At 45.6% G+C, this 23,229-nt stretch overlaps 2 protein-coding genes across 3 annotated transcripts in view; one reads left to right on the forward strand and one right to left on the reverse strand.

The window, feature by feature from the left end:
• The window catches only part of LOC139558803 (zinc finger and BTB domain-containing protein 10-like), a 17,970-nt gene extending 8,441 nt beyond the window's left edge, over positions 1-9,529 (forward strand). The window contains exons 3-5 of the mRNA XM_071374245.1: positions 1,787-1,852; positions 4,535-4,710; positions 7,535-9,529. Coding sequence (XP_071230346.1) covers positions 1,787-1,852; positions 4,535-4,710; positions 7,535-7,834 — 542 coding nt within the window. The 3' untranslated portion in view covers positions 7,835-9,529. The remainder of the gene's footprint in view (positions 1-1,786; positions 1,853-4,534; positions 4,711-7,534) is intronic.
• Positions 9,530-11,304: 1,775 nt separating this feature from the next.
• On the reverse strand, positions 11,305-15,042 carry LOC139558954 (putative nuclease HARBI1). Of its 2 annotated transcripts, XM_071374484.1 has the most exons (9): positions 14,291-15,042; positions 14,027-14,203; positions 13,875-13,936; positions 13,706-13,792; positions 13,335-13,618; positions 12,567-13,255; positions 12,382-12,497; positions 12,174-12,285; positions 11,305-12,079 (listed from the first exon to the last, which is right to left on the reverse strand). In XM_071374484.1, exons 6-9 carry the CDS (start codon positions 13,036-13,038, stop codon positions 11,709-11,711), a joined length of 1,071 nt encoding a protein of 356 aa, XP_071230585.1. In that variant the 5' UTR covers positions 13,039-13,255; positions 13,335-13,618; positions 13,706-13,792; positions 13,875-13,936; positions 14,027-14,203; positions 14,291-15,042; the 3' UTR covers positions 11,305-11,708. The 2 variants fall into 2 exon arrangements, with proteins under 2 accessions (XP_071230585.1, XP_071230584.1); XM_071374483.1 differs by having other exon boundaries at positions 13,335-13,792; positions 14,027-15,042.
• Between the last annotated feature and the right edge of the window lie 8,187 nt (positions 15,043-23,229).

Here is a 23,229-nt window from a genome sequence, read left to right on the forward strand (position 1 = left end):
CACACACACACACACACACACACACACACACACACACACACACACACACACACACACACACACACACACACACTGCTCTGCCCCATTAAGCAGTGTGCTGTATGGAATGATATGATGTATTAAGTGGGAGGGGGTTCACTTCTAATGCAGGGGAAACATTCTTCCTTTGGGCTTCTTTAAACACAACTGATCTGAGCTCATGTTCCTGAACCACTTTAATGTAGAGAGGGGTGTTCCAGTAATGTGTGTCTCATCATTAATGCAACAACATCATTCCCTAATTTGGCACTTCGACATCTCCCGTTCTCCCGGCTGAGCTCTGTAGTAGTGTGTATCACTATGAGGAGAAGCTGCTGTTTAGCATGGCTGAGCACTGTAGAGGCCTGGATCGTGTTCATTAGGGCACAGCGTTTTAAAACGTTTTGCAACAGGCAATGAAAATTATAATTTCCTATTGAACAGGTCTCGATAGTCTCTCCCTTTTCCAGTCTGTTCTCTTATGCTTGGTGCCGGAAAAACAGGAGCTATGCTTTAGGTGAACCACGGGCAATCCCCCCGCCACACCCCCTGCTTTACTATAGCAGAGCTGCTGGATTCATGGCTATAAATTCTTGGTTCCTCTCCAAACAAGGCTGTTGGATTGTTTAAAAGGGCTTGGTTTCTGCCTCTTTATACGAACACACAATAAATAACTCCCCTCAATCCCTCTGAGGTGCAAAACTTCTAAGGTCTGACCCTCTCTCCCTCCCTAATCCCCCCTAATGCACTGGGGCTGTCCTAGCCATTCCAAATATTGACCCAGGCTGGCAGGCAGGCAGGATAGAGAATGGGACCGGTGGTCAGGTTCTTAACAGTAGGTTCTGAGGGCTCTGAGGGCCAGGCCCAGAGATAGGATCACTGAACAGGCTTAATTAGCCCTAAATGAGGGGCTGAGGGCTCCATCCTGTGATCCACATATTAATCCACAGCCCAGTGGGAGAGGCTGCTGAACACGCTCTCCTGGCTAGAAGAAGTGGACCTACATACAGTAGCAGACAGACAGACAGAACACAGGCAGCACCAGGGTCGTGTTCGTCTGGGATTAGGCACTAAGGTCGTGTTCATGTGGGATTAGGCACTAAAGTCGTGTTCATCTGGGATTAGGCACCAGGGTCGTGTTCATCTGGGATTAGGCACTAAGGTCGTGTTCATGTGGGATTAGGCACTAAGGTCGTGTTCATGTGGGATTAGGCACTAAGGTCGTGTTCATGTGGGATTAGGCACTAAGGTCGTGTTCATGTGGGATTAGGCACTAAAGTCGTGTTCATCTGGGATTAGGCACCAGGGTCGTGTTCATCTGGGATTAGGCACCAGGGTCGTGTTCATCTGGGATTAGGCACTAAGGTCGTGTTCATGTGGGATTAGGCACTAAAGTCGTGTTCATGTGGGATTAGGCACTAAAGTCGTGTTCATCTGGGATTAGGCACTAAAGTCGTGTTCATCTGGGATTAGGCACCAGGGTCGTGTTCATCTGGGATTAGGCACCAAACGGAAAGAACGAAGGCAGACTGAAACAGGGAGTGTCTATCTCAACGACTTTTCAAATAAGAAACTCAACTTTTTGTTCTAATTTAGTTTTAAACTGGTTTGCTACAGGTGTGCCCAGCTGAACAAGACCCTGGGGTAGGTGGGGCCTGGTGTTTGTGTACGTAAGGTAGTGTCCCTCTGCCCCCCCCCCCCCCCCCCCCCAAAAAAAGCTTTCAGACCCTCTAATCATGTCTTTGTTTCTCCTCGCCTCCTCTCACAGAACTGGCCAATCAGTTCCAATACAGCCTCCTACAAGAGTCCCAGCAAGGGGAGTCCTGGGAGAATGGTAAGGGTTTTGTTCTCGTGTAATTATACCATATAGTAGCTGGCCTAGTGTCAGATATATGTTCAGACTTACTGGTTCGATATTACTGAACACATTCTTATGACAGATTTGTTTTTACACCTTATGTCATGAACCTAATTCGGTGGTTGGTTAATATGATGATGATCAAAGATGTGAATACTTCCGGTATTGTAGGTTGCTCTGGATAGGAGATAAATGACTAACACAGATATCCCCCAAGATGGTGTTGTGAATAGCACATCAGCCAGTTGAACACAGCACACAGGTGACCTGTTTTTCCTCAGCCCCCTGGCAACCTGGCCTGCTTGACAACGCTTTTGTTGAGGGCGTCTTGGCTCAAACAAAGACAAAGGCAGGACCCTATCATTCAGCTGTCTGTGATGTTAGCGTTGCCAGCCAGATCAATAGTTTGACTACAGTCACGTCTACACTTGTCCCTTAGCTGGTTAGGAGGGTGTTACGACGTCACTACACATTTCTCACATACTAGATTTGTCAAACATCTTTCTTCACAATTGTGTAAATTGGTTATGTAGGCTGTACTATTTGAAGACTTTGGCCTGATGTGTGGATCTCTGTTAATAGCAGCTGAGGTACAGCATTTTCTTAGACATTCTTTCCTAACTACACATCTGGAATATTTTAGATCAATGGGTTAATGGTAAAACTAGTTTTTGGTAGAGAAATCAAATGATACTTATTGTGTTACTCCCTAGGCAGTAGTGTAGCCATGACAACTGACCGTTTAGTATTTAACCGTTTCTGGGTGTTTTTCCTTCCTATAAACACCATAGTAAACATGATATCCTTTCACTGAGGATTCAACCATACACGACCCCTCATCCCACCACCACACACACACACACACACGACCCCTCATCCCACCACCACACACACATACACGACCCCTCATCCCACCACCACACACACACACACACACACGACCCCTCATCCCACCACCACACACACACACACGACCCCTCATCCCACCACCACACACACACACACGACCCCTCATCCCAACACCACACACACACACACGACCCCTCATCCCACCACCACACACACACACACGACCCCTCATCCCACCTCCACACACACACGACCCCTCATCCCACCACCACACACACACGACCCCTCATCCCACCACCACACACACACCCAACGACCCCTCATCCCACCACCACACCCAACGACCCCTCATCCCACCACCACACACACACACACGACCCCTCATCCCACCACCACACCCAACGACCCCTCATCCCACCTCCACACACACACGACCCCTCATCCCACCACCACACACACACGACCCCTCATCCCACCACCACACACACACCCAACGACCCCTCATCCCACCACCACACCCAACGACCCCTCATCCCACCACCACACCCAACGACCCCTCATCCCACCACCACACCCAACGACCCCTCATCCCACCACCACACCCAACGACCCCTCATCCCACCACCACACCCAACGACCCCTCATCCCACCATCACACCCAACGACCCCTCATCCCACCACCACACCCAACGACCCCTCATCCCACCACCACACCCAACGACCCCTCATCCCACCACCACACCCAACGACCCCTCATCCCACCACCACACCCAACGACTCCTCATCCCACCACCACACCCAACGACTCCTCATCCCACCACCACACCCAACGACTCCTCATCCCACCACCACACCCAACGACTCCTCATCCCACCACCACACCCAACGACTCCTCATCCCACCACCACACCCAACGACTCCTCATCCCACCACCACATCCAACGACTCCTCATCCCACCACCACACCCAACGACTCCTCATCCCACCACCACACCCAACGACCCCTCATCCCACCACCACACCCAACGACCCCTCATCCCACCACCACACCCAACGACTCCTCATCCCACCATCACACTAAACGACCCCTCATCCCACCACCACACCCAACGACCCCTCATCCCACCACCACACCAACGACTCCTCATCCCACCACCACACCCAACGACCCCTCATCCCACCACCACACCCAACGACTCCTCATCCCACCACCACACCCAACGACTCCTCATCCCACCACCACACCCAACGACTCCTCATCCCACCACCACACCCAACGACTCCTCATCCCACCACCACACCCAACGACTCCTCATCCCACCACCACACCCAACGACCCCTCATCCCACCACCACACCCAACGACTCCTCATCCCACCACCACACCCAACGACCCCTCATCCCACCACCACACCCAACGACTCCTCATCCCACCACCACACCCAACGACTCCTCATCCCACCACCACACCCAACGACTCCTCATCCCACCACCACACCCAACGACTCCTCATCCCACCACCACACTAAACGACCCCTCATCACACTAAACGACCCCTCATCCCACCACCACACCCAACGACCCCTCATCCCACCACCACACCCAACGACCCCTCATCCCACCACCACACCCAACAACCCCTCATCCCACCACCACACCCAACGACCCCTCATCCCACCACCACACAAAACGACCCCTCATCCCACAACTCCTCTCTTTTATTGGGAAGTTCCATTATCTGTGTCAATGTGGGTTTGAGCAACTGTTTAGAAAGCAACCTCGTGCCTGATACCTGGTGTGTTTCTCTCAGGCGAGTCGTCCGAGACGGCTCTGAATAAGCTCAAGTGTCCCCACTGTAACTACATCGCCAAGCACCGGAGAACACTAAAGAGGCACCTCATCATTCACTCCGGCGTCCGCTCCTTCAGCTGCGACATCTGTGGCAAGCTGTTCACCCGCAGAGAGCACGTCAAGAGACATTCCCTGGTAAGACCCTACCCGAACGGTTCATTCCCTGGTTAGACCCTACCTAACTGTTCATTCCCTGGTTAGACCCTACCCGAACTGTTCATTCCCTGGTTAGACCCTACCCGAACTGTTCATTCCCTGGTTAGACCCTACCCGAACTGTTCATTCCCTGGTTAGACCCTACCCGAACTGTTCATTCCCTGGTAAGACCCTATCCGAACTGTTCATTCCCTGGTTAGACCCTACCCGAACTGTTCATTCCCTGGTTAGACCCTACCCGAACGGTTCATTCCCTGGTTAGAGCCTACCCGAACTGTTCATTCCCTGGTTAGACCCTACCCGAACTGTTCATTCCCTGGTTAGACCCTACCCGAACTGTTCATTCCCTGGTTAGACCCTACCTAACTGTTCATTCCCTGGTTAGACCCTACCCGAACGGTTCATTCCCTGGTTAGACCCTATCCGAACTGTTCATTCCCTGGTAAGACCCTATCCGAACTGTTCATTCCCTGGTTAGACCCTACCCGAACGGTTCATTCCCTGGTTAGACCCTACCCGAACGGTTCATTCCCTGGTTAGACCCTACCCGAACTGTTCATTCCCTGGTTAGACCCTACCCGAACTGTTCATTCCCTGGTTAGACCCTACCCGAACTGTTCATTCCCTGGTTAGACCCTACCCGAACTGTTCATTCCCTGGTTAGACCCTACCCGAACTGTTCATTCCCTGGTTAGACCCTACCCGAACTGTTCATTCCCTGGTTAGACCCTACCCGAACTGTTCATTCCCTGGTTAGACCCTACCCGAACTGTTCATTCCCTGGTTAGACCCTACCCGAACTGTTCATTCCCTGGTTAGACCCTACCCGAACTGTTCATTCCCTGGTTAGACCCTACCCGAACTGTTCATTCCCTGGTTAGACCCTACCCGAACTGTTCATTCCCTGGTTAGACCCTATCCGAACTGTTCATTCCCTGGTTAGACCCTACCCGAACTGTTCATTCCCTGGTTCGAATCCAGGCTGAATCACATCCGGCTGTGATTGGGAATACCATAGGGCGGCGCACAATTGGCCGAGCGTTTTCCAGGTTTGGCCGGAGTAGGCCATCATTTGTAAATAATAATTTGTTCTTAACTGACTTGCCTAGTTAAATAAAGATTCAATAAAAAATAATGAAGCTCCCGGCTGCTATCAAATCCACATTGACATTATCCCACCCCTAGTTAGCCAAACGTAACAAACCTGCCAATACATTTTCAGCAATATCGCTGGTCTGTCTGTGTGTCGTGCATGCTTGTCTGTCTATCATTCAGTTTGTATAGCCAGTTTAGATCATGATAACTGTCTTGTGGGTAGACAGAAAGACATTCCCCCAAAACCTTCTCAATTAAATGTTAACTGCAAAGTAAGCATATCTGGTGTAATCATGGTTGTTTATATTAATCTGGTGGGCTTTTGTTTTACAAACTCTGTCATGACATATGCAGCATAAAAACTAGACCAGCACATTCCTCTGTCGCAAAATGCTCAATTAAAGGGGTATAACACCCTGAAAATGATTTTCTGATATGATTTCAGCGTTGACATGGACTCAGAACATCCCATTTCGTTGTTTCTCTATGAATAATTGTAATTTTGAGAGTAAAAAAATTGATAAATCCCCAAACCAGGCAAAACATTATCACACAGACACCCCCACCTCCCTCTTCAAAACATTATCACACAGAGACACCCCCACCTCCCTCTTCAAAACATTATCACACAGAGACACCCCCACCTCCCTCTTCAAAACATTATCACACAGAGACACCCCCACCTCCCTCTTCAAAACATTATCACACAGAGACACCCCCACCTCCCTCTTCAAAACATTATCACACAGAGACACCCCCACCTCCCTCTTCAAAACATTATCACACAGAGACACCCCCACCTCCCTCTTCAAAACATTATCACACAGAGACACCCCCACCTCCCTCTTCAAAACATTATCACACAGAGACACCCCCACCTCCCTCTTCAAAACATTATCACACAGAGACACCCCCACCTCCCTCTTCAAAACATTATCACACAGAGACACCCCCACCTCCCTCTTCAAAACATTATCACACAGAGACACCCCCACCTCCCTCTTCAAAACATTATCACACAGAGACACCCCACCTCCCTCTTCAAAACATTATCACACAGAGACACCCCCACCTCCTTCTTCAAAACATTATCACACAGAGACACCCCCACCTCCCTCTTCAAAACATTATCACACAGAGACACCCCCACCTCCCTCTTCAAAACATTATCACACAGAGACACCCCCACCTCCCTCTTCAAAACATTATCACACAGAGACACCCCACCTCCCTCTTCAAAACATTATCACACAGAGACACCCCCACCTCCCTCTTCAAAACATTATCACACAGAGACACCCCCACCTCCCTCTTCAAAACATTATCACACAGAGACACCCCCACCTCCCTCTTCAAAACATTATCACACACGGTACTCCATCACTCTGTCCTCCATCCTTTCTCTCTTTCTCTCTTTTTCTTTCTCTCACTTTCTCTTTCTGTGTGTCCTCCATCACTCTGTCCTCCATCACTCTGTCCTCCACCCTTCCTCTCTGTAGAAGTCTCTCCCATGACTTTAGCTGGATTGGGGAAGTGTCAGTTTCCCATTTCATATTTCAGCCTTAATTTATTGTTTTCAACTTTTGTATTTATGATTCCAGGATCTTTCCAGGAGTTTCTCAGTTCCATGTTTCCAATAACTCTGACAGCACATGAACGCAGCATTAACCCTTGTCCCTCTCTCTCGTCCCCCTCCCCATCCCTACAGGTGCACAAGAAGGACAAAAAGTACAAGTGCATGGTGTGCAAGAAGATATTCATGCTGGCGGCCAGCGTGGGGATCCGGCACGGCTCACGGCGCTACGGCGTGTGTGTGGACTGTGCTGACTCCCACCAGGCCACGCAGGGGGGCCTGGAGTCCCTGGAGGTGTTAGTCCGCGAGGATGATGACTTTGAGGGGGAGGAGCCTGACGAGGAAATGGCTGGGGGGGAGGAGCCTAACGACAACGACCAATCCAACTTGGAGGGTGACACTAGTGCCGCCCCAGAGGATGACTTGCTCAGATAGAAACAAACAAAAAATAGTTAAAGATTTTTTTACATTTAAATAAAGCTGGTAAACAATCAACAACTCCAAAGTGCTATCAAACCTTGAGGTTTCTTACACTGTTTAGTGTATGAGACAAAGAGAGAAGCTTTGGTAGAGCAGGACTCCAAGATGTACAGATATTCTATGTGTCGCTCTGGGCCTAGTGCTCACTAGAGAAAAATTAAATATTGAAATCAGGTTTATGGTGGTTTTGTTTTGGGGGGGAGGGGGTGTACAGCGTTTTTAGTTGCAATAGACCAATCATCTTAAGAAATATTATTTAATTTATGAAAGAAGTTTTTATGGTCTTATTCAATTCTATAATTTTTTTCTGTTTTGTTGTAAAACTGCTATCAATGAGGTTCAGTTTCAGTTTTCGACTGTACTTTCTGTCAAATCTGTAACTATATTGCTAGGTGCATGTTTTTAGAAGGAAGGACGTCAAAGAAAGGGCATTATTTGCCGACAGGAAGATTTTATGTTTAGATGACCTGAACATTATGATTACTCTTCTATCTTTTCCCTGCACAAATCTTGGAACCAAAAAAATCTGTTTTGTGACTATTTTATCACAGCCATATTTCTGAGTTGAAGTTAAGTGGGCTGTGTTATTGTGCCAAGCAGAAAGCACACCAAGATTTATCAGGAAACAAAAAAAACTACTGAGAGAAAAAAAAGTTGAGCAGAGAAAAATCAAAAAAATATTTAGAAAAAAAGAAGCGAAAGTACAAGAGGAAATGTTATTAGCTAGCTTTATACAAATCACAGCACCACACAGTAACACTTTATAAAGCATTTTGACATTCACTTAAAGCTTGAATTTTGCCAAATGACAGAAATGTTTGGTGCTGTAATGTTTATGTCGCGAAATACTGGACCTACAGCTGTATATGATGTTTATAATCATAAAGCCTGAAATGACTCAGTTATATATATATATTAATCAGCTATCTATAGAACACTGTTGTGCTACGGCGCCTATCAGGTATGCTTTGCCATTGTCTTTTTGTATTTAATGCACACACACGCTCACATACCATTTTGTAGAACTACCGGCAGTACTTGTAAACATGATGTAGGGACCTAAGTTAAAAAGATACCTTTATATATATATATATATACGTGGTTTATATCAAGTAGTGATATATTATAGATCAATATATATATATATATATATATATATATATATATATACTTTGAATCACTTGAACATTGGGTGTTTGGTAGTATTTTAAAGAGTGCAGATATATGAAGTCTGAAAGAGAAACTCCATTTTGAAAAGTAGTAATTTTTACAATCAGTTTATTTAATTTGATAGAAGTATTTTTATTTTGTCTGCCAGGTAGGAAAACACTTTGTTCGATATAAACTAAAGATCTATGATGCGTAACAGACATGCACTTACTACTATTTTGCGTTCATGAAAATAATTTTGTTTTTCAATGTCTTTTCTTGCTTCCCCAAAGTGGGTCTGAATGGAACTATTTTCTCTTTTTCTTAGATGTTTTGTTATTTAATATTATTATATTGGCTCCGAAATGCAATCAAGACTGTTAATTTCTATCTATTTGTCCAAACAAATTGTTTATTAATTATTGTTGAGATAGCCAGGTAATCTCTACAGTATGTAGAGACCTGCTTGTGTATGTAATTGTCAGATAAAAAAAAAAAAAAAAAAAAAACACTTTACCCTAAATGCATATATAGTTTTATTTGTCCTTTTATAATGTATTTTCTTTTCCTTTTTTATTTTATTTAATTAAGCACGTATTTGATAAGAAATATGGATTGTTTGCAGGTTAAAACCTAGGAACAGCAGTTTGTCCAAATGCAGTGGATATATTGAAGTGCTATAATTATACAGAAATGTTTGATCTCCCTGTACTCCAAATGCAAATGTATTTTAAAGAAAGCTCCTATAGAGATATCCTCATCCATGTTCGTAAAATATGATTTACCTTCAAATCACTGGGAGGGATTTTATATATGGAAAAAAAAGAGATTTAGCTAGTTTATTTTACTTAATGGAACACACTCAGCTGCAGTCGGCTTGTGTAACATCTTGGCCTTGTGTTGTGTCATACTGGGTCGCCTTCAGAAGGCACTGTACTTGTCCAATATATATATATATTTTTTACATTTGTTTTAGTTTTCCATTGCAACATGTGTCGTTACGGTGTGCCCTAATGAACACGTCCCTAACCTTCCACTCTATCTGGTCACACTTGTGCTCGTCCATCAAACTATCCTGTTTCTCTTTTACTGTACAACGGATGATCTCAAGATGGCGTATTGTTTGAGATGTTATTATGCTGTACTGTAAAGGACAAATCAAGTAAAACACTACTACAGAAACAGGGTTTTTTTCTTTTTTCGGCTGTATTTTTTTTTAACGATGTTTTAAATTGTTTATTTTTCAACTCTTTCTTCAAACTACAGCGATGCAAAACCAATGGGCCTTTCCTGGGCTCAACCCTGAACACAAAACAAGTCAGGTTACTCTTTTTACATTTTTTTCTCAAGGTTTTCAAAAATGAATTACATTCTCCTTTTTCTGTTTCAATTGTACTACTGTTCCTCTATAATACATATTCAAAATAAAACGCTTAAACTTGATCTGTGGTTAATTTATTTCAGATTTTTTTTAGCACTTCACGTTCTATTCTTTACCCATTTTTGATTACTCAGTCCTTATCTATGCTGTGTTTACACGGGGAAAGAACAGGGGCCTGTTGCACAAAACTAGGATAAGGGATTAAGCCAGGATATCTTGGTGATCCTGGCTCAATTGATCCGTAATCCGGTTGCACTAAAGATGGATAGGGGGCAGGAGGATATGTTATGGTATAAATTACCATGGAGATTTATTCTGTGGAGCTAGCCTGCTCCAGACCAGGCTAAATTCCAGGATCTATTTAATCTCATCCCTAATGTCAGTCAGCAGTCACCACAAATGGAAACCAATAGTTATTTCACTGCTCACTATACATTGTTATCACATATAACTAGACCCACTGTTATTATTTAAACGTTTGTGATCATTAATTTCAATGATTTTGGATAAAAAATGATTTTTAGATGATGTTGCTATCATTAGATAATTTACAGTTTCCCATAGACTATAAGGCTATATATAAAATGATAGAATATTAGGGCCACAGAGGGGAAAAAAACACAAGTCATAATATTGTAACCAGTTGTTTTAAAGGAGGACAGTTGTTAAAATGACAGATGTGGGGCATTTCGTGAAATTGTACTTCAGTATGGTTTCATAAACAAAGACATGCTGATGTGCCAGAATATTAAGTATCACATTGTCATAAGTATCAAAACTGTAAAAACAATATGTAGCTTTTCTGCAGAAAGAACCAGCCTCATAAATTTATGACTTTATCCTTTTTCTTCAGTGTGGCCCTAGTACTCTGTCATATAAACAAATACACATTCCATATGAATATAAAAACACAATGTGTAACATTATGTTCCTTTATTGAATAAGGACAAAACAAAGCAGGTAAACCATCAGCTCCTTTCGAAACTGAAGTCACAGTGACTCTACAAGATGGAAAGCACAGAATCCAAGCATATTATACAAAATGATACATACACATTCAAAGGTCTGTATATAACACACCCTGCATGTCTGCACACTAAAATAAATGCAGGACAAATCCATACACATCAACTGAACAGACAAATGAATGGATGCAGTAGCCTCCCTGCAGCCTTGTATTACACACAGTATACCGCACAAACATCATAAGAGGCCAAATTCGTCATAAAACGAACCCCAAAAAAACCAAATTCCTCTGCCACCGCAGGACATATTTAACCAAAATTGAAAGCACACATACTAACTAAAATAATTCAACACATATTGGTCCCTCAGCAGCCGACCACTGTCGTCATCAGGGAAGATTGCCGGATTGTCCCAGTCCATGGCTGGTGGCACTCTGGGGGCCCTCTCCTTCCTCAGGCAGGCCACATTGTGGAGGACAGCACAAGCCACAGTAATATCACATGCCCTAACAGGGCTGACCCTTAATTTGTGAAGGCAGTGAAAGCGTGCCTTCAGGAGGCCAAAGGTCATTTCAACTCTGGCCCTGGTCCTGGCATGGGCATGGTTGTAGGCCTGCTGTGCTTCCTGGGGGTCTGTGAAAGGTGTCAGGAGAAAAGGCTGGCAGCCATACCCCCTGTCTCCCAGCAACACACCAGAGAATTCACCTGTCAACACAAAATCTCATCATTACTACCTCATAAACACAGTGATATTCTTGACACAGCCATGATGGTTATAAATAGGGGTTGTGTGGCTTACCTTGTGATAGGCACTGATAGATTTCAGAGGCCCGAAAGATTCTGGAGTCATGGACTGAGCCAGGCCATTTTGCCACAACATTGCTGATCACACAGTCAGCATTGCAGACCATCTGAAATCATAAGATGAGGAATATTACACCAATCAATGCACATCACTGGCAATGCAGAGTGTTCGTCAATGGACAATATCAAAAAGTTATGTTCACCTGAACATTAATGCTGTGAAAGGATTTCCTATTCACAAAATCGGCCTCATGGGCACCTGAGGGGGCTTTTATCCTTATGTGTGTGCAGTCCACTGCACCAATGACATTGGGGAAACCTGTCACACAAAGTAATGAGTATCCTACTATGTGTTAACAGTTGTCCTGTAATTTGTAGATCCTCTTACCTGCAATCCTATAGAACTCCTCTTTGATGTCACAGAGTCTTCTGTGGCCAGGGAAGGAGATGAAGACATCTGCTAATGCTTTGATAGCCAGACACACACTCCTTATTGTGCGGCAAATTGTGGCCTTGTTCAGCTGTTCTGCATCCCCCACTGAGTACAGGAAGGCTCCACTAGCAAAAAAGCGCAAGGCCACACAAACCATTTGCTCCACACTCAGTGCATGGCTCCGTGCAGTGCGGTGCTTAATCCTGGGACCCAGTAGTCTGCATAGATACCTGATGCCATCTGCAGAAAATCTGTATCTTTCATATAGATGGTCATCAGGGAAGGCCAGTGGGTCCAACCGGTCCCTGAAGACCCTTTCTCGCCTGAAGGCTCTCCTCAGCACAAGTGCTTCTTCATCCACCACATCTCGCACGAATGGGCATGCCATTGTCAGAGCAGAAAGGAACACACAATTTTGGGCCTTCATATAGGCTAGTGGCCACACCTGGTGCTGGGGGGGTGGGCAAAAGAGGGCGATGCCTTATAACGATGACTTGGTTGTACTGATTGCTGGGAAAATAAAAAAAACCTTAGAAAGATGCCACCGTCCTGTGTGCTCACAATAAGAGCTCATATGTCATGGCTCACTTGACTTTACGAGAATATACCTAATTTTTATTTTGAGCTGTGTCATCTTCTTGGAGCTGGGGGAGGAAAGAAAAATAATGATTAATACATTTGTGTTACAGTTAGCATACAGTGTACATTGAAGGCATATCTCACCTCCCTCTCAAGTTTTTTTATTTCAAGGTCCAGTTTCCTAATTGTCTTCTTTTTTATTTCGGACTCCAGTGCAAGATTTTCCATCTTTTTCTTCTTGTACTGAATGTCTATGTCTGCCAGTTCTATTTGGCGCCGGAGGTGGTTGCCATACAACTTTCTGATAGCTTGTGAGCTCTGTGAACACAATACAATTAGCGCAGCTGGAATTTGGCAGGATGTGGTGTCCTTTTATTAATACGCACTATGTTGCCAGGCTGGTTTTCCCACTGTATAGCATCTGGGTCCTGTAAAAGAAATTAGATTTTTTGATTTTGATGAGGACTCCTCACCATTGTAGAGTAAATAGTACTTTCACAGTCTTAACATGATACCTCATGCCTTCTGGAATCCAGAGAGATGGTCTCCTCCTCATCATCGTCTCCATCATGTGCTGTTGCTGCTGCACTGGGGCCTTCACCCTATCACATTTAATCGGATTCATATTGAAGCTAGTAGACAAGACATGCCAGGCCTACAGTATGCCTTTGATGGAGTACTCACTGGATCAGCATCGTCTGGTGCTTGTGCTGGTGGCTCTAACAGGAACACAGTGCTGCCAGACACTGCAAGGCAATAGGTAAACCAAAGTCAGACAGTCCAAATTGATTCAATATGAATGTGGTTGTATCCCATGTAGAGATGGAAGGACATACCTTGAATGAAGCGGGTGGCATCTTGGGAGGAACCTATGCTCGTCTCTTTCCCCCCAGGGATCCCCTCTAAGACGGGCCTGCCTTTATTTAGCTCCAAGGCCATGTCCTCTGCTGGGGTAAGGTCAGCCTTTGGTGACCCACCACCCGTGCCTTGTCTGTGGGTATTCTTTTTCACTGCTAAAACAGTACAGACAATGTGTGAGCAGGCACCTTCTGGGTACAATATATGCTTGTGCTTTGTTAAATATTAGTCAGGGACCATACCATTCTGCAGAATGTTCTTGTATTTGATTTTGACCTGCTGCCATGTCCGTTTTGGCCCGTTCATGTTTAATCTACACACACACACACACACACACACACACACACACATTTAATGGAGTCACACTGCAAAAAATTACTTGGTATTTTTGTCTTGTTTTCAGTAAAAATATCAAAACATTTATCATAGCTTTATACAGTGTGATGGAGTTACTTTACACAATTTCACTCATATCTGCAGTGCATTTCAATTAAAAATTTAACCGTTTCATAATTACAGTACAACTGCATTTTTGGAGATGTGAATTAAATATTTGAATTGTAATTGTGATGTTTCAGCGGAGCGGTGAGTGTGTAATTGTGCACTACTTACGCATTCAGGCGGTCTGCAATACTTTGCCACGCTTTTTCTCTTTGCTTTATCACTGTGGCGGTGTTGCCTTTCTTCTTAATTATATCTTTTACCTCCTCGTATGCCTCCATGAGGATTTGTGCTTCCGACGGGGAAAAGTACGCGGCTCTAGTTGCCATGGTAAATCAGTTAATCTGTGATCTGTGGCGGGGTCTATTTGAGTGAGCCGTGAGCGCGCACCTATCCAGGATTGGTTTCACCTGGCTTAATGAATCCGTGTCTGCTCATCCTGGCTTGGTCTTTGTGCAACCAATTAAGCCTGGACGCACATGTTTTGGCTTCATTGAGCTCAGCTGAGTCATTTATCCCGGATGTCTTAATTCTACTTTTGTGCAACAGGCCCCTGGTATTACTCAGTCCTTATCTATGCTGTGTTTACATGGGGAAAGAACAGGTATTACTCAGTCCTTATCTATGCTGTGTTTACACGGGGAAAGAACAGGTATTACTCAGTCCTTATCTATGCTGTGTTTACACGGGGAAAGAACAGGTATTACTCAGTCCTTATCTATGCTGTGTTTACACGGGGAAAGAACAGGTATTACTCAGTCCTTATCTATGCTGTGTTTACACGGAGAAAGAACAGGTATTACTCAGTCCTTATCTATGCTGTGTTTACACGGGGAAAGAACAGGTATTACTCAGTCCTTATCTATGCTGTGTTTACATGGGGAAAGAACAGGTATTACTCAGTCCTTATCTATGCTGTGTTTACACGGGGAAAGAACAGGTATTACTCAGTCCTTATCTATGCTGTGTTTACATGGGGAAAGAACAGGTATTACTCAGTCCTTATCTATGCTGTGTTTACATGGGGAAAGAACAGGTATTACTCAGTCCTTATCTATGCTGTGTTTACACGGGGAAAGAACAGGTATTACTCAGTCCTTATCTATGCTGTGTTTACATGGGGAAAGAACAGGTATTACTCAGTCCTTATCTATGCTGTGTTTACACGGAGAAAGAACAGGTATTACTCAGTCCTTATCTATGCTGTGTTTACACGGGGAAAGAACAGGTATTACTCAGTCCTTATCTATGCTGTGTTTACACGGGGAAACAACAGGTATTACTCAGTCCTTATCTATGCTGTGTTTACACGGGGAAAGAACAGGTATTACTCAGTCCTTATCTATGCTGTGTTTACACGGGGAAAGAACAGGTATTACTCAGTCCTTATCTATGCTGTGTTTACACGGGGAAAGAACAGGTATTACTCAGTCCTTATCTATGCTGTGTTTACACGGGGAAAGAACAGGTATTACTCAGTCCTTATCTATGCTGTGTTTACACGGGGAAAGAACAGGTATTACTCAGTCCTTATCTATGCTGTGTTTACACGGGGAAAGAACAGGTATTACTCAGTCCTTATCTATGCTGTGTTTACACGGGGAAAGAACAGGTATTACTCAGTCCTTATCTATGCTGTGTTTACATGGGGAAAGAACAGGTATTACTCAGTCCTTATCTATGCTGTGTTTACATGGGGAAAGAACAGCTATTACTCAGTAATTATCTATGCTGTGTTTACATGGGGAAAGAACAGGTATTACTCAGTAATTATCTATGCTGTGTTTACATGGGGAAAGATCAGGTATTACTCAGTCCTTATCTATGCTGTGTTTACATGGGGAAAGAACAGGTATTACTCAGTCCTTATCTATGCTGTGTTTACACGGGGAAAGAACAGCTATTACTCAGTCCTTATCTATGCTGTGTTTACATGGGGAAAGAACAGGTATTACTCAGTCCTTATCTATGCTGTGTTTACACGGGGAAAGAACAGCTATTACTCAGTCCTTATCTATGCTGTGTTTACACGGGGAAAGAACAGGTATTACTCAGTCCTTATCTATGCTGTGTTTACATGGGGAAAGAACAGCTATGGTTCACTATAACCTACAGTCATGATACACTGACCAAAAATATAAATGCAACGTGTGTTGGTCCCATGTTTCATAAGCTGAAATAATAGATCCCAGAAATGTTCCATACGCACAAAAAGCAGATTTCGCTCAAATTTTGTGCACAAATTTGTTCATATCTCTGTTAGTGAGTATTTCTCCTTTGCCAAAATAATCCATCCACCTGACAGGTGTTGCATATCAAGAAGCTGATTAAACAGCATGATCATTACACATGTACACCTCGTGCTGGGAACAATAAAAGGCCACTCTAAAATGTGCAGTTTTGTCACACAGCACAATGCCACAGATGTCTCAAGTTTTGAGGGAGGGTGCAATTGGCATGCTGACTGCAGCAACGTCCACCAGAGAAATTGCCGGATAATTTAATGTTAATTTCTCTACCATAAGCCACCTCCAATGTTGTTTTAGAGAATTTTGCAGTACGTCTAACCGGCCTCAACTGCAGGCCACGTGTATGGCGTTGTGTGGGCAAGCGGTTTGCTAATGTCAACGTTGTGAACACAGTGACTCATGGTGGCGGTGGGGTTATGGTATGGACAAGCATAAGCTACAGACAATGAACACAACTGCATTTAGCAATGGCAATTTGAATTCACAGAGATACCGTGATGAGATCCTGAGGCCCATTGTCGTGCCATTCATCCGCCACCATCACCTCATGTTTCAGCATGATAACACAATTCTGTACACAATTCCTGGAAGCTGAAAATGTACAAGTTCTTCCATGGTCTGCATACTCACCAGACATGTCACGCATTGAGCCTGTTTGGGATGCTCTGGATCGATGTGTACGACAGCGTGTTCCAGTTGCCGCCAATATTCAGCCAATATCCAACTTCGCACAGCCATTGAAGATGAGTGGGACAACATTCCATTATTAAAGTGACTAGTGTTCCATTTTTAAAGTGACTAGTGTTTCATTATTAAAGTGACTAGTGTTCCATTATTAAAGTGACTAGTTTTCCATTATTAAAGTGACTAGTGTTCCATTATTAAAGTGACTAGTTTTCCATTATTAAAGTGACTAGTGTTCCATTATTAAAGTGACTATTGTTTCATTATTAAAGTGACTAGTGTTCCCTTATTATAGTGACTAGTGTTCCCTTATTAAAGTGACTAGTGTTTCATTATTAAAGTGACTAGTGTTCAATTATTAAAGTGACTAGTGTTCCATTATTAAAGGGACTAGTGTTCCCTTATTATAGTGACTAGTGTTCCCTTATTAAAGTGACTAGTGTTTCATTATTAAAGTGACTAGTGTTCCATTATTAAAGTGACTAGTGTTTCATTATTAAAGTGACTAGTGTTTCATTATTAAAGTGACTAGTGTTCCATTATTAAAGTGGCCAGCCTCTATGTGCTAGTGATGGTTATGTAACAGTCTGATGGCCTTGAGATAGAAGCTGTTTTTCAGTCTCTTGGTCTCAGCTTTGATGCACCTGTACTGACCTCGCCTTCTGGATGATAGCGGGGTGAACAGGCAGTGGCTCGGGTGGTTGTTGTCCTTGATGATCTTTTTGGCCTTCCTGTGACATTGGGTGCTGTAGGTGTCCTGGAGGGCAGGTAGTTTGCTACCAGTGATGCGTTGGGCAGACAGCACCACCCTCTGGAGAGCCCTGCGGTTGTGGGCGGAGCAGTTGCCGTACCAGGCAATGATACAGCCCGACAGAATGCTCTCAATTGTGCATCTGTAAAAGTTTGTGAGGGTTTTAGTTGACAAGCCAAATTTCTTAAGGCTCCTGAGGTTTAAGAGGTGCTGTTGCGCCTTCTTCACCACACTGTCTGTGTGGTTGGACCATTTCAGTTTGTCGGGTGATGTGTACGCCGAGGAACTTAAGCTTTCCACCTTCTCCACTACTGTCCCGTTGATATGGATAGGGGGATGCTTCCTCTGCTGTTTCCTGAAGTCCACGATCAGTTCCTTTGTTTTGTTGACGTTGGGCGAGAGGTTATTTTCCCGGTACCACACTCACCGGGCCCTCACCTCCTCCCTGTAGGCCGTCTCATCATTGTTGTTTATCAGGCCTACTACTGTTGTGTGGTCTGTAAATGATAAAAGAGAAGTTTATCATAGACAGTCTAACCTAATACACTTAGAGATGCTGCATCATCATAGACCACTGTCTTTTTTGTACAGCCCATCAACCTATACACTGAATGTACAAAACACTCCGTTTTTTTTTTTTCATGACATGGACTGACCAGGTGAATCCAGGTAAAGCTATGATCCCTTATTGATGTCACTTGTTAAAGTGATGAAGGGGAGGAGACAGGTTAAAGAAGGATTTTAAAGTCTTGAGATCATTGAGACTTGGATTGTGTGTGTGCCATTCCGAGGGTAAATGGGCATGCCTTTGAACGGGGTATGGTAGTAGGTGCCAGGTCACACCGGTTTGAGTGTGTCAAGAACTGCAAGGCAGTAGGATTTTTCACACTCAACAGTTTCCTGTATGTATCAAGAATGGTCCACCTCCCAAAGGACATCCAGTCAACTTGACACAACTGTAGGAAGCTTTGGAGTCAACATGGGCCAGCATCCCTGTGGAACGCTTTCAACACCTTGTAGAGTCCATGCCCCAACGAATTGAGGCTGTTCTGAGGGAAAAGGGGGGTGCAACTAAATATTAGAAACGTGTTCCTAATGTGTTGTAGTCAGTGTAAATAAAGGTACAGTCCGCTAACCTATAATAAGTGTACTGCTCTGTCATCTAATATGACTCAATGATGCCATCTAGTGGTTGGGTTGGGCAATAAAACATTCAGTGATGAGATTCTTATTCTCGCCACAAGGTGGGAGCACTTCACCTCATCCTGTGTTACAGCCATAGACGTACAGCAAAGAGATAGCCCAGCTAGATCGCCATGGTTACAGTACTGTAAGTCAACACATCTCTGGCTCCATCAACTCAGCACCGCTAACACTCACAGACACAGGTACAGGTCAGCATGACGTGAAAGGGAGTTTATATCCTGTATCCTTAGATAGCAGTTGGTGTTACACAACATTCAAAGGTAGTTTGGTGGTTATATAGTATAGTGAATCTCTGCAATGAACTCAGCAATAACCTGTTGTTGCGTTTGACAATTAGGCCTACTGTAAGTTACATTACATTAATACGTCAGGCCTACTGTAAGTTACTTTACATTAGTATGTTAGGCCTACTGTAAATTACTTTACATTAGTACGTTAAGCCTGCTGTAAGTTATTTTATCTTAGTACATCAGGCCTACTGTAAATTACTTTACATTAGTACGTTAAGCCTACTGTAAGTTATTTTATAGTACGTTTCTATGCTGCTTTTGTAAGTATGGGTGTTTGTTTATGTGTTCGGTGTGTGTGTGTGTGGGTGTGTGTGTGGGTGTGCGTGCGTGCGTGCGTGCGGGTCTCCATCCATGTCCATCGTTCATCCACGTCCACACAAGCGCACACAGCCAGGGCGGTGGGTTGGAGCCTGGGAACATGCAGAGAGAGGGTCCTGTGTCAATAAGGAACAGTGGTGGGCCACAATGGGGCCTGACTTAGACAACACCGCTGACAGACACCCACACAAAGGAGCCTGAACGGACTCCCCCACCATTCTCACACACACTAAAGAATTGGCCAGTGTGTGGCTGTGGCTGCTCCTGTGTGTGTGTGTGTGTGTGTGTGTGTGTGTGTGTGTGTGTGTGTGTGTGTGTGTGTGTGTGTGTGTGTGTGTGTGTGTGTGTGTGTGTGTGTGTGTGTGTGTGTGTGTGTGTGTGTGTGTGTGTGTGTGTGTGTGCCCGCCCGTTAATAGCTGAAACTGGATCCTTCGGGGGATGGTGAAACTTTGTTTTCTCTCGTCAACACATTGTCTAATGGCCTTCAGCCTGGCCCTCGTATTTCAATCCAAACTGTTTACATTAAAGGGACTCAGGTAATTACGCGATCACAGCTGCAGTTCCTCCACCAGCCAATGAGAGAAGATCCTGAATAGAGACACGGTCTGGAAATGACAGACATTTGAAATATTTTCTTAAACTAGGCAGGGATGAGGCTGGGCTGGGGATGAGGCTGGGCAGGGGATGGGGCTGGGGATGAGGCTGGGCAGAGGAGGAGGCTGGGCAGGGGATGAGGCTGGGCAGGGGATGAGGCTGGGCTGGGGATAGAGGCTGGGCTGGGGATGAGGCTGGGCAGGGGATGAGGCTGGGCTGGGGATGAGGGTGGGCTGGGGATGAGGCTGGGCAGGGGATGAGGCTGGGCAGGGGATGAGGCTGGGCAGGGGATGAGACTGGGCTGGGGATGAGGCTGGGCTGGGGATGAGGCTGGGCTGGGGATGAGGCTGGGCTGGGGATGAGGCTGGGCTGGGGATGAGGCTGGGCTGGGGATGAGGCTGGGCTGGGGGTGAGACTGGGCTGGAGCAGGCTGGAGTGGGTCTGGCTGGGGGAGACACTCACTGACTGGTGGGTGGGCTGTTGGGCTGTGAACCTGGCAAAGGGTCCTGAGTCCTGGGCTCACTGCTCCTCAGAATAGAGAGGGCATTAGCATGAGAAAACTGAAGGCAATTAAGTTGTCCTGCTTGTTTTGTTGGTTTCTTTCAGCTCTTCTTTTCTCTTGAAGTCAAGAGGTTGCATCCCACCAGACAACCAACACAACACACACTCCTGAGGACTTGCCCCCTCCACCCCTCCACTCCTCACCCCTCTCCTGTTGTGCCCAGTAACCAACACAACACACACTCCTGAGGACTTGCCCCCCTCCACTCCTCCACTCCTCACCCCTCTCCTGTTGTGCCCAGTAGCTAACACAACACACACTCCTGAGGACTTGCCCCCTCCACCCCTCCACCCCTCCACTCCTCACCCCTCCACTCCTCACCCCTCCACCCCTCCACCCCTCCACTCCTCACCCCTCTCCTGTTGTGTCCAGTAACTATGTCAGCCAGTGCCAAGGAGCTGCCTTCCACTAACATCCACACACATACATTCTGAAACTTCAGGAAAAGCCAGTGTGTGTGTGTGTATATACTATATGTTTTCAATTTGAGTCATGTTTATGTGTAGTTGCGTGTGTATTATTTTTATTTAAACTTTATTTAACTAGGCAAGTCAGTTAAGAACAAATTCTTATTTACAATGATGGCCTACCAGGAATCAGAGCCTTGTTCAGGGGCAAAATTAATAATTTTTATATTGTCAGCTCTGGGATTTGATCCAGCAACCTTTCGGTTACTGACCAAACGCTCTAACCACTAGACTACCTGTCACCCCAGGTAGCTTATGTCTGTGTGTGTGTCTGTGTTTGTGTACTGCTATGTCGCTACACGCTTGGCTCTACTAGTGTAAAATGTGAGGGCACGGCTGTTGGCATCTGTTGACGAGTGTGTGTGTCTATGTGCATCTGTTCTTACGCATGTGTGTGTGAGCATGCGTGTGTGTGAGAATGTATATATGTAAGCAAGCGCTTGTGTGTGTGGCTGGGAAAAGGTGCTGGTTCCCACAGCTCAGATCTAACTCAGCTGTAACTTAATCTCTGTGTGAGCGGCGCTTCTCCAGCACTCTCCCTCCCGCCGGAGTGTGTGTGTGTGTCAGACGTTTCCCCTGTCAGTCCCACAGTAGCCCCCCCCCCCCCCCCCCACCGGATCGGTTTACTTTGTCAACGCTGGGGGGGCAGCAGCAGCCACGCTCACATGCCCCGCTGCATCCTGTCACCATATACCTGTCATTCAGACTTTCAGACAACTGGAAGGGGAATGAGGAAGAGGGGGACATTTTGCCTGTAGTGAGGAGGAAGAATAGGACGAGGGAGGGGAAGAGAAGGGGAAAGAGGAGTTGGGAGATGGGGGAGAGAGGAGTTGGGGGGTGGGGGAGGTAGGGGGAGAGAGGAGTTGGGGGGTGGGGGAGGTAGGGGAGAGAGGAGTTGGGGGGTGGGGGAGGTAGGGGGAGAGAGGAGTTGGGGGGTGGGGGAGGTAGGGGGAGAGAGGAGTTGGGGGGTGGGGGAGGTAGGGGGAGAGAGGAGTTGGGGGGTGGGGGAGGTAGGGGGAGAGAGGAGTTGAGGGGTGGGGGAGGTAGGGGGAGAGAGGAGTTGGGGGGTGGGGGAGGTAGGGGGAGAGAGGAGTTGGGGGGTGGGGGAGGTAGGGGGAGAGAGGAGTTGGGGGGTGGAGGAGGTAGGGGGAGAGAGGAGTTGGGGGGTGGGGGAGGTAGGGGGAGAGAGGAGTTGGGGGTGGGGGAGGTAGGGGGAGAGAGGAGTTGGGGGGTGGGTCAGATGAAAAATAAGTCTAAACAGATGTGAAGAAGTGTGGGAGAGCTATGCTGCGAGTGTGTCTGTGTTTGTGTGTTTGTAAAAATAAACCAGAGATAGGGAGGTGTGTGTGTGTGTGTGTGTGTGTGTGTGTGTGTGTGTGTGTGTGTGTGTGTGTGTGTGTGTGTGTGTGTGTGTGTGTGTGTGTGTGTGTGTGTGTGTGTGTGTGTGTGTGTGTGTGTGTGTGTGTGTGTGTGTGTGTGTGTGTGTGTGTGTGTGTGTGTAACAAAACCCCAGTAGACTGAGCTGAATACCAGGAAGCCAAAGAATGCTTGTTAAGTGTATTCTCTGGGCCCAGGAGGGATGATACTGCTGCTGCTATTGTAGTTAACTCAACTCTCTC

This window comes from Salvelinus alpinus, chromosome 29, assembly GCF_045679555.1.
Source record: "Salvelinus alpinus chromosome 29, SLU_Salpinus.1, whole genome shotgun sequence".
NCBI lineage: Eukaryota > Metazoa > Chordata > Actinopteri > Salmoniformes > Salmonidae > Salvelinus > Salvelinus alpinus.

Bases quoted from the DNA above. Each gene is read 5' to 3' on its own strand.
- LOC139558954 (XM_071374484.1), bottom strand. From the start codon at position 13,038: ATGAAGGCCCAAAATTGTGTGTTCCTTTCTGCTCTGACAATGGCATGC. The intron at 12,498-12,566 runs GTAAGAGGATCT...TTTGTGTGACAG, and splicing joins GGAGTTCTATAGGATTGCAG to GTTTCCCCAATGTCATTGGT. The intron at 12,286-12,381 runs GTGAACATAACT...TTATGATTTCAG, and splicing joins TTCACAGCATTAATGTTCAG to ATGGTCTGCAATGCTGACTG.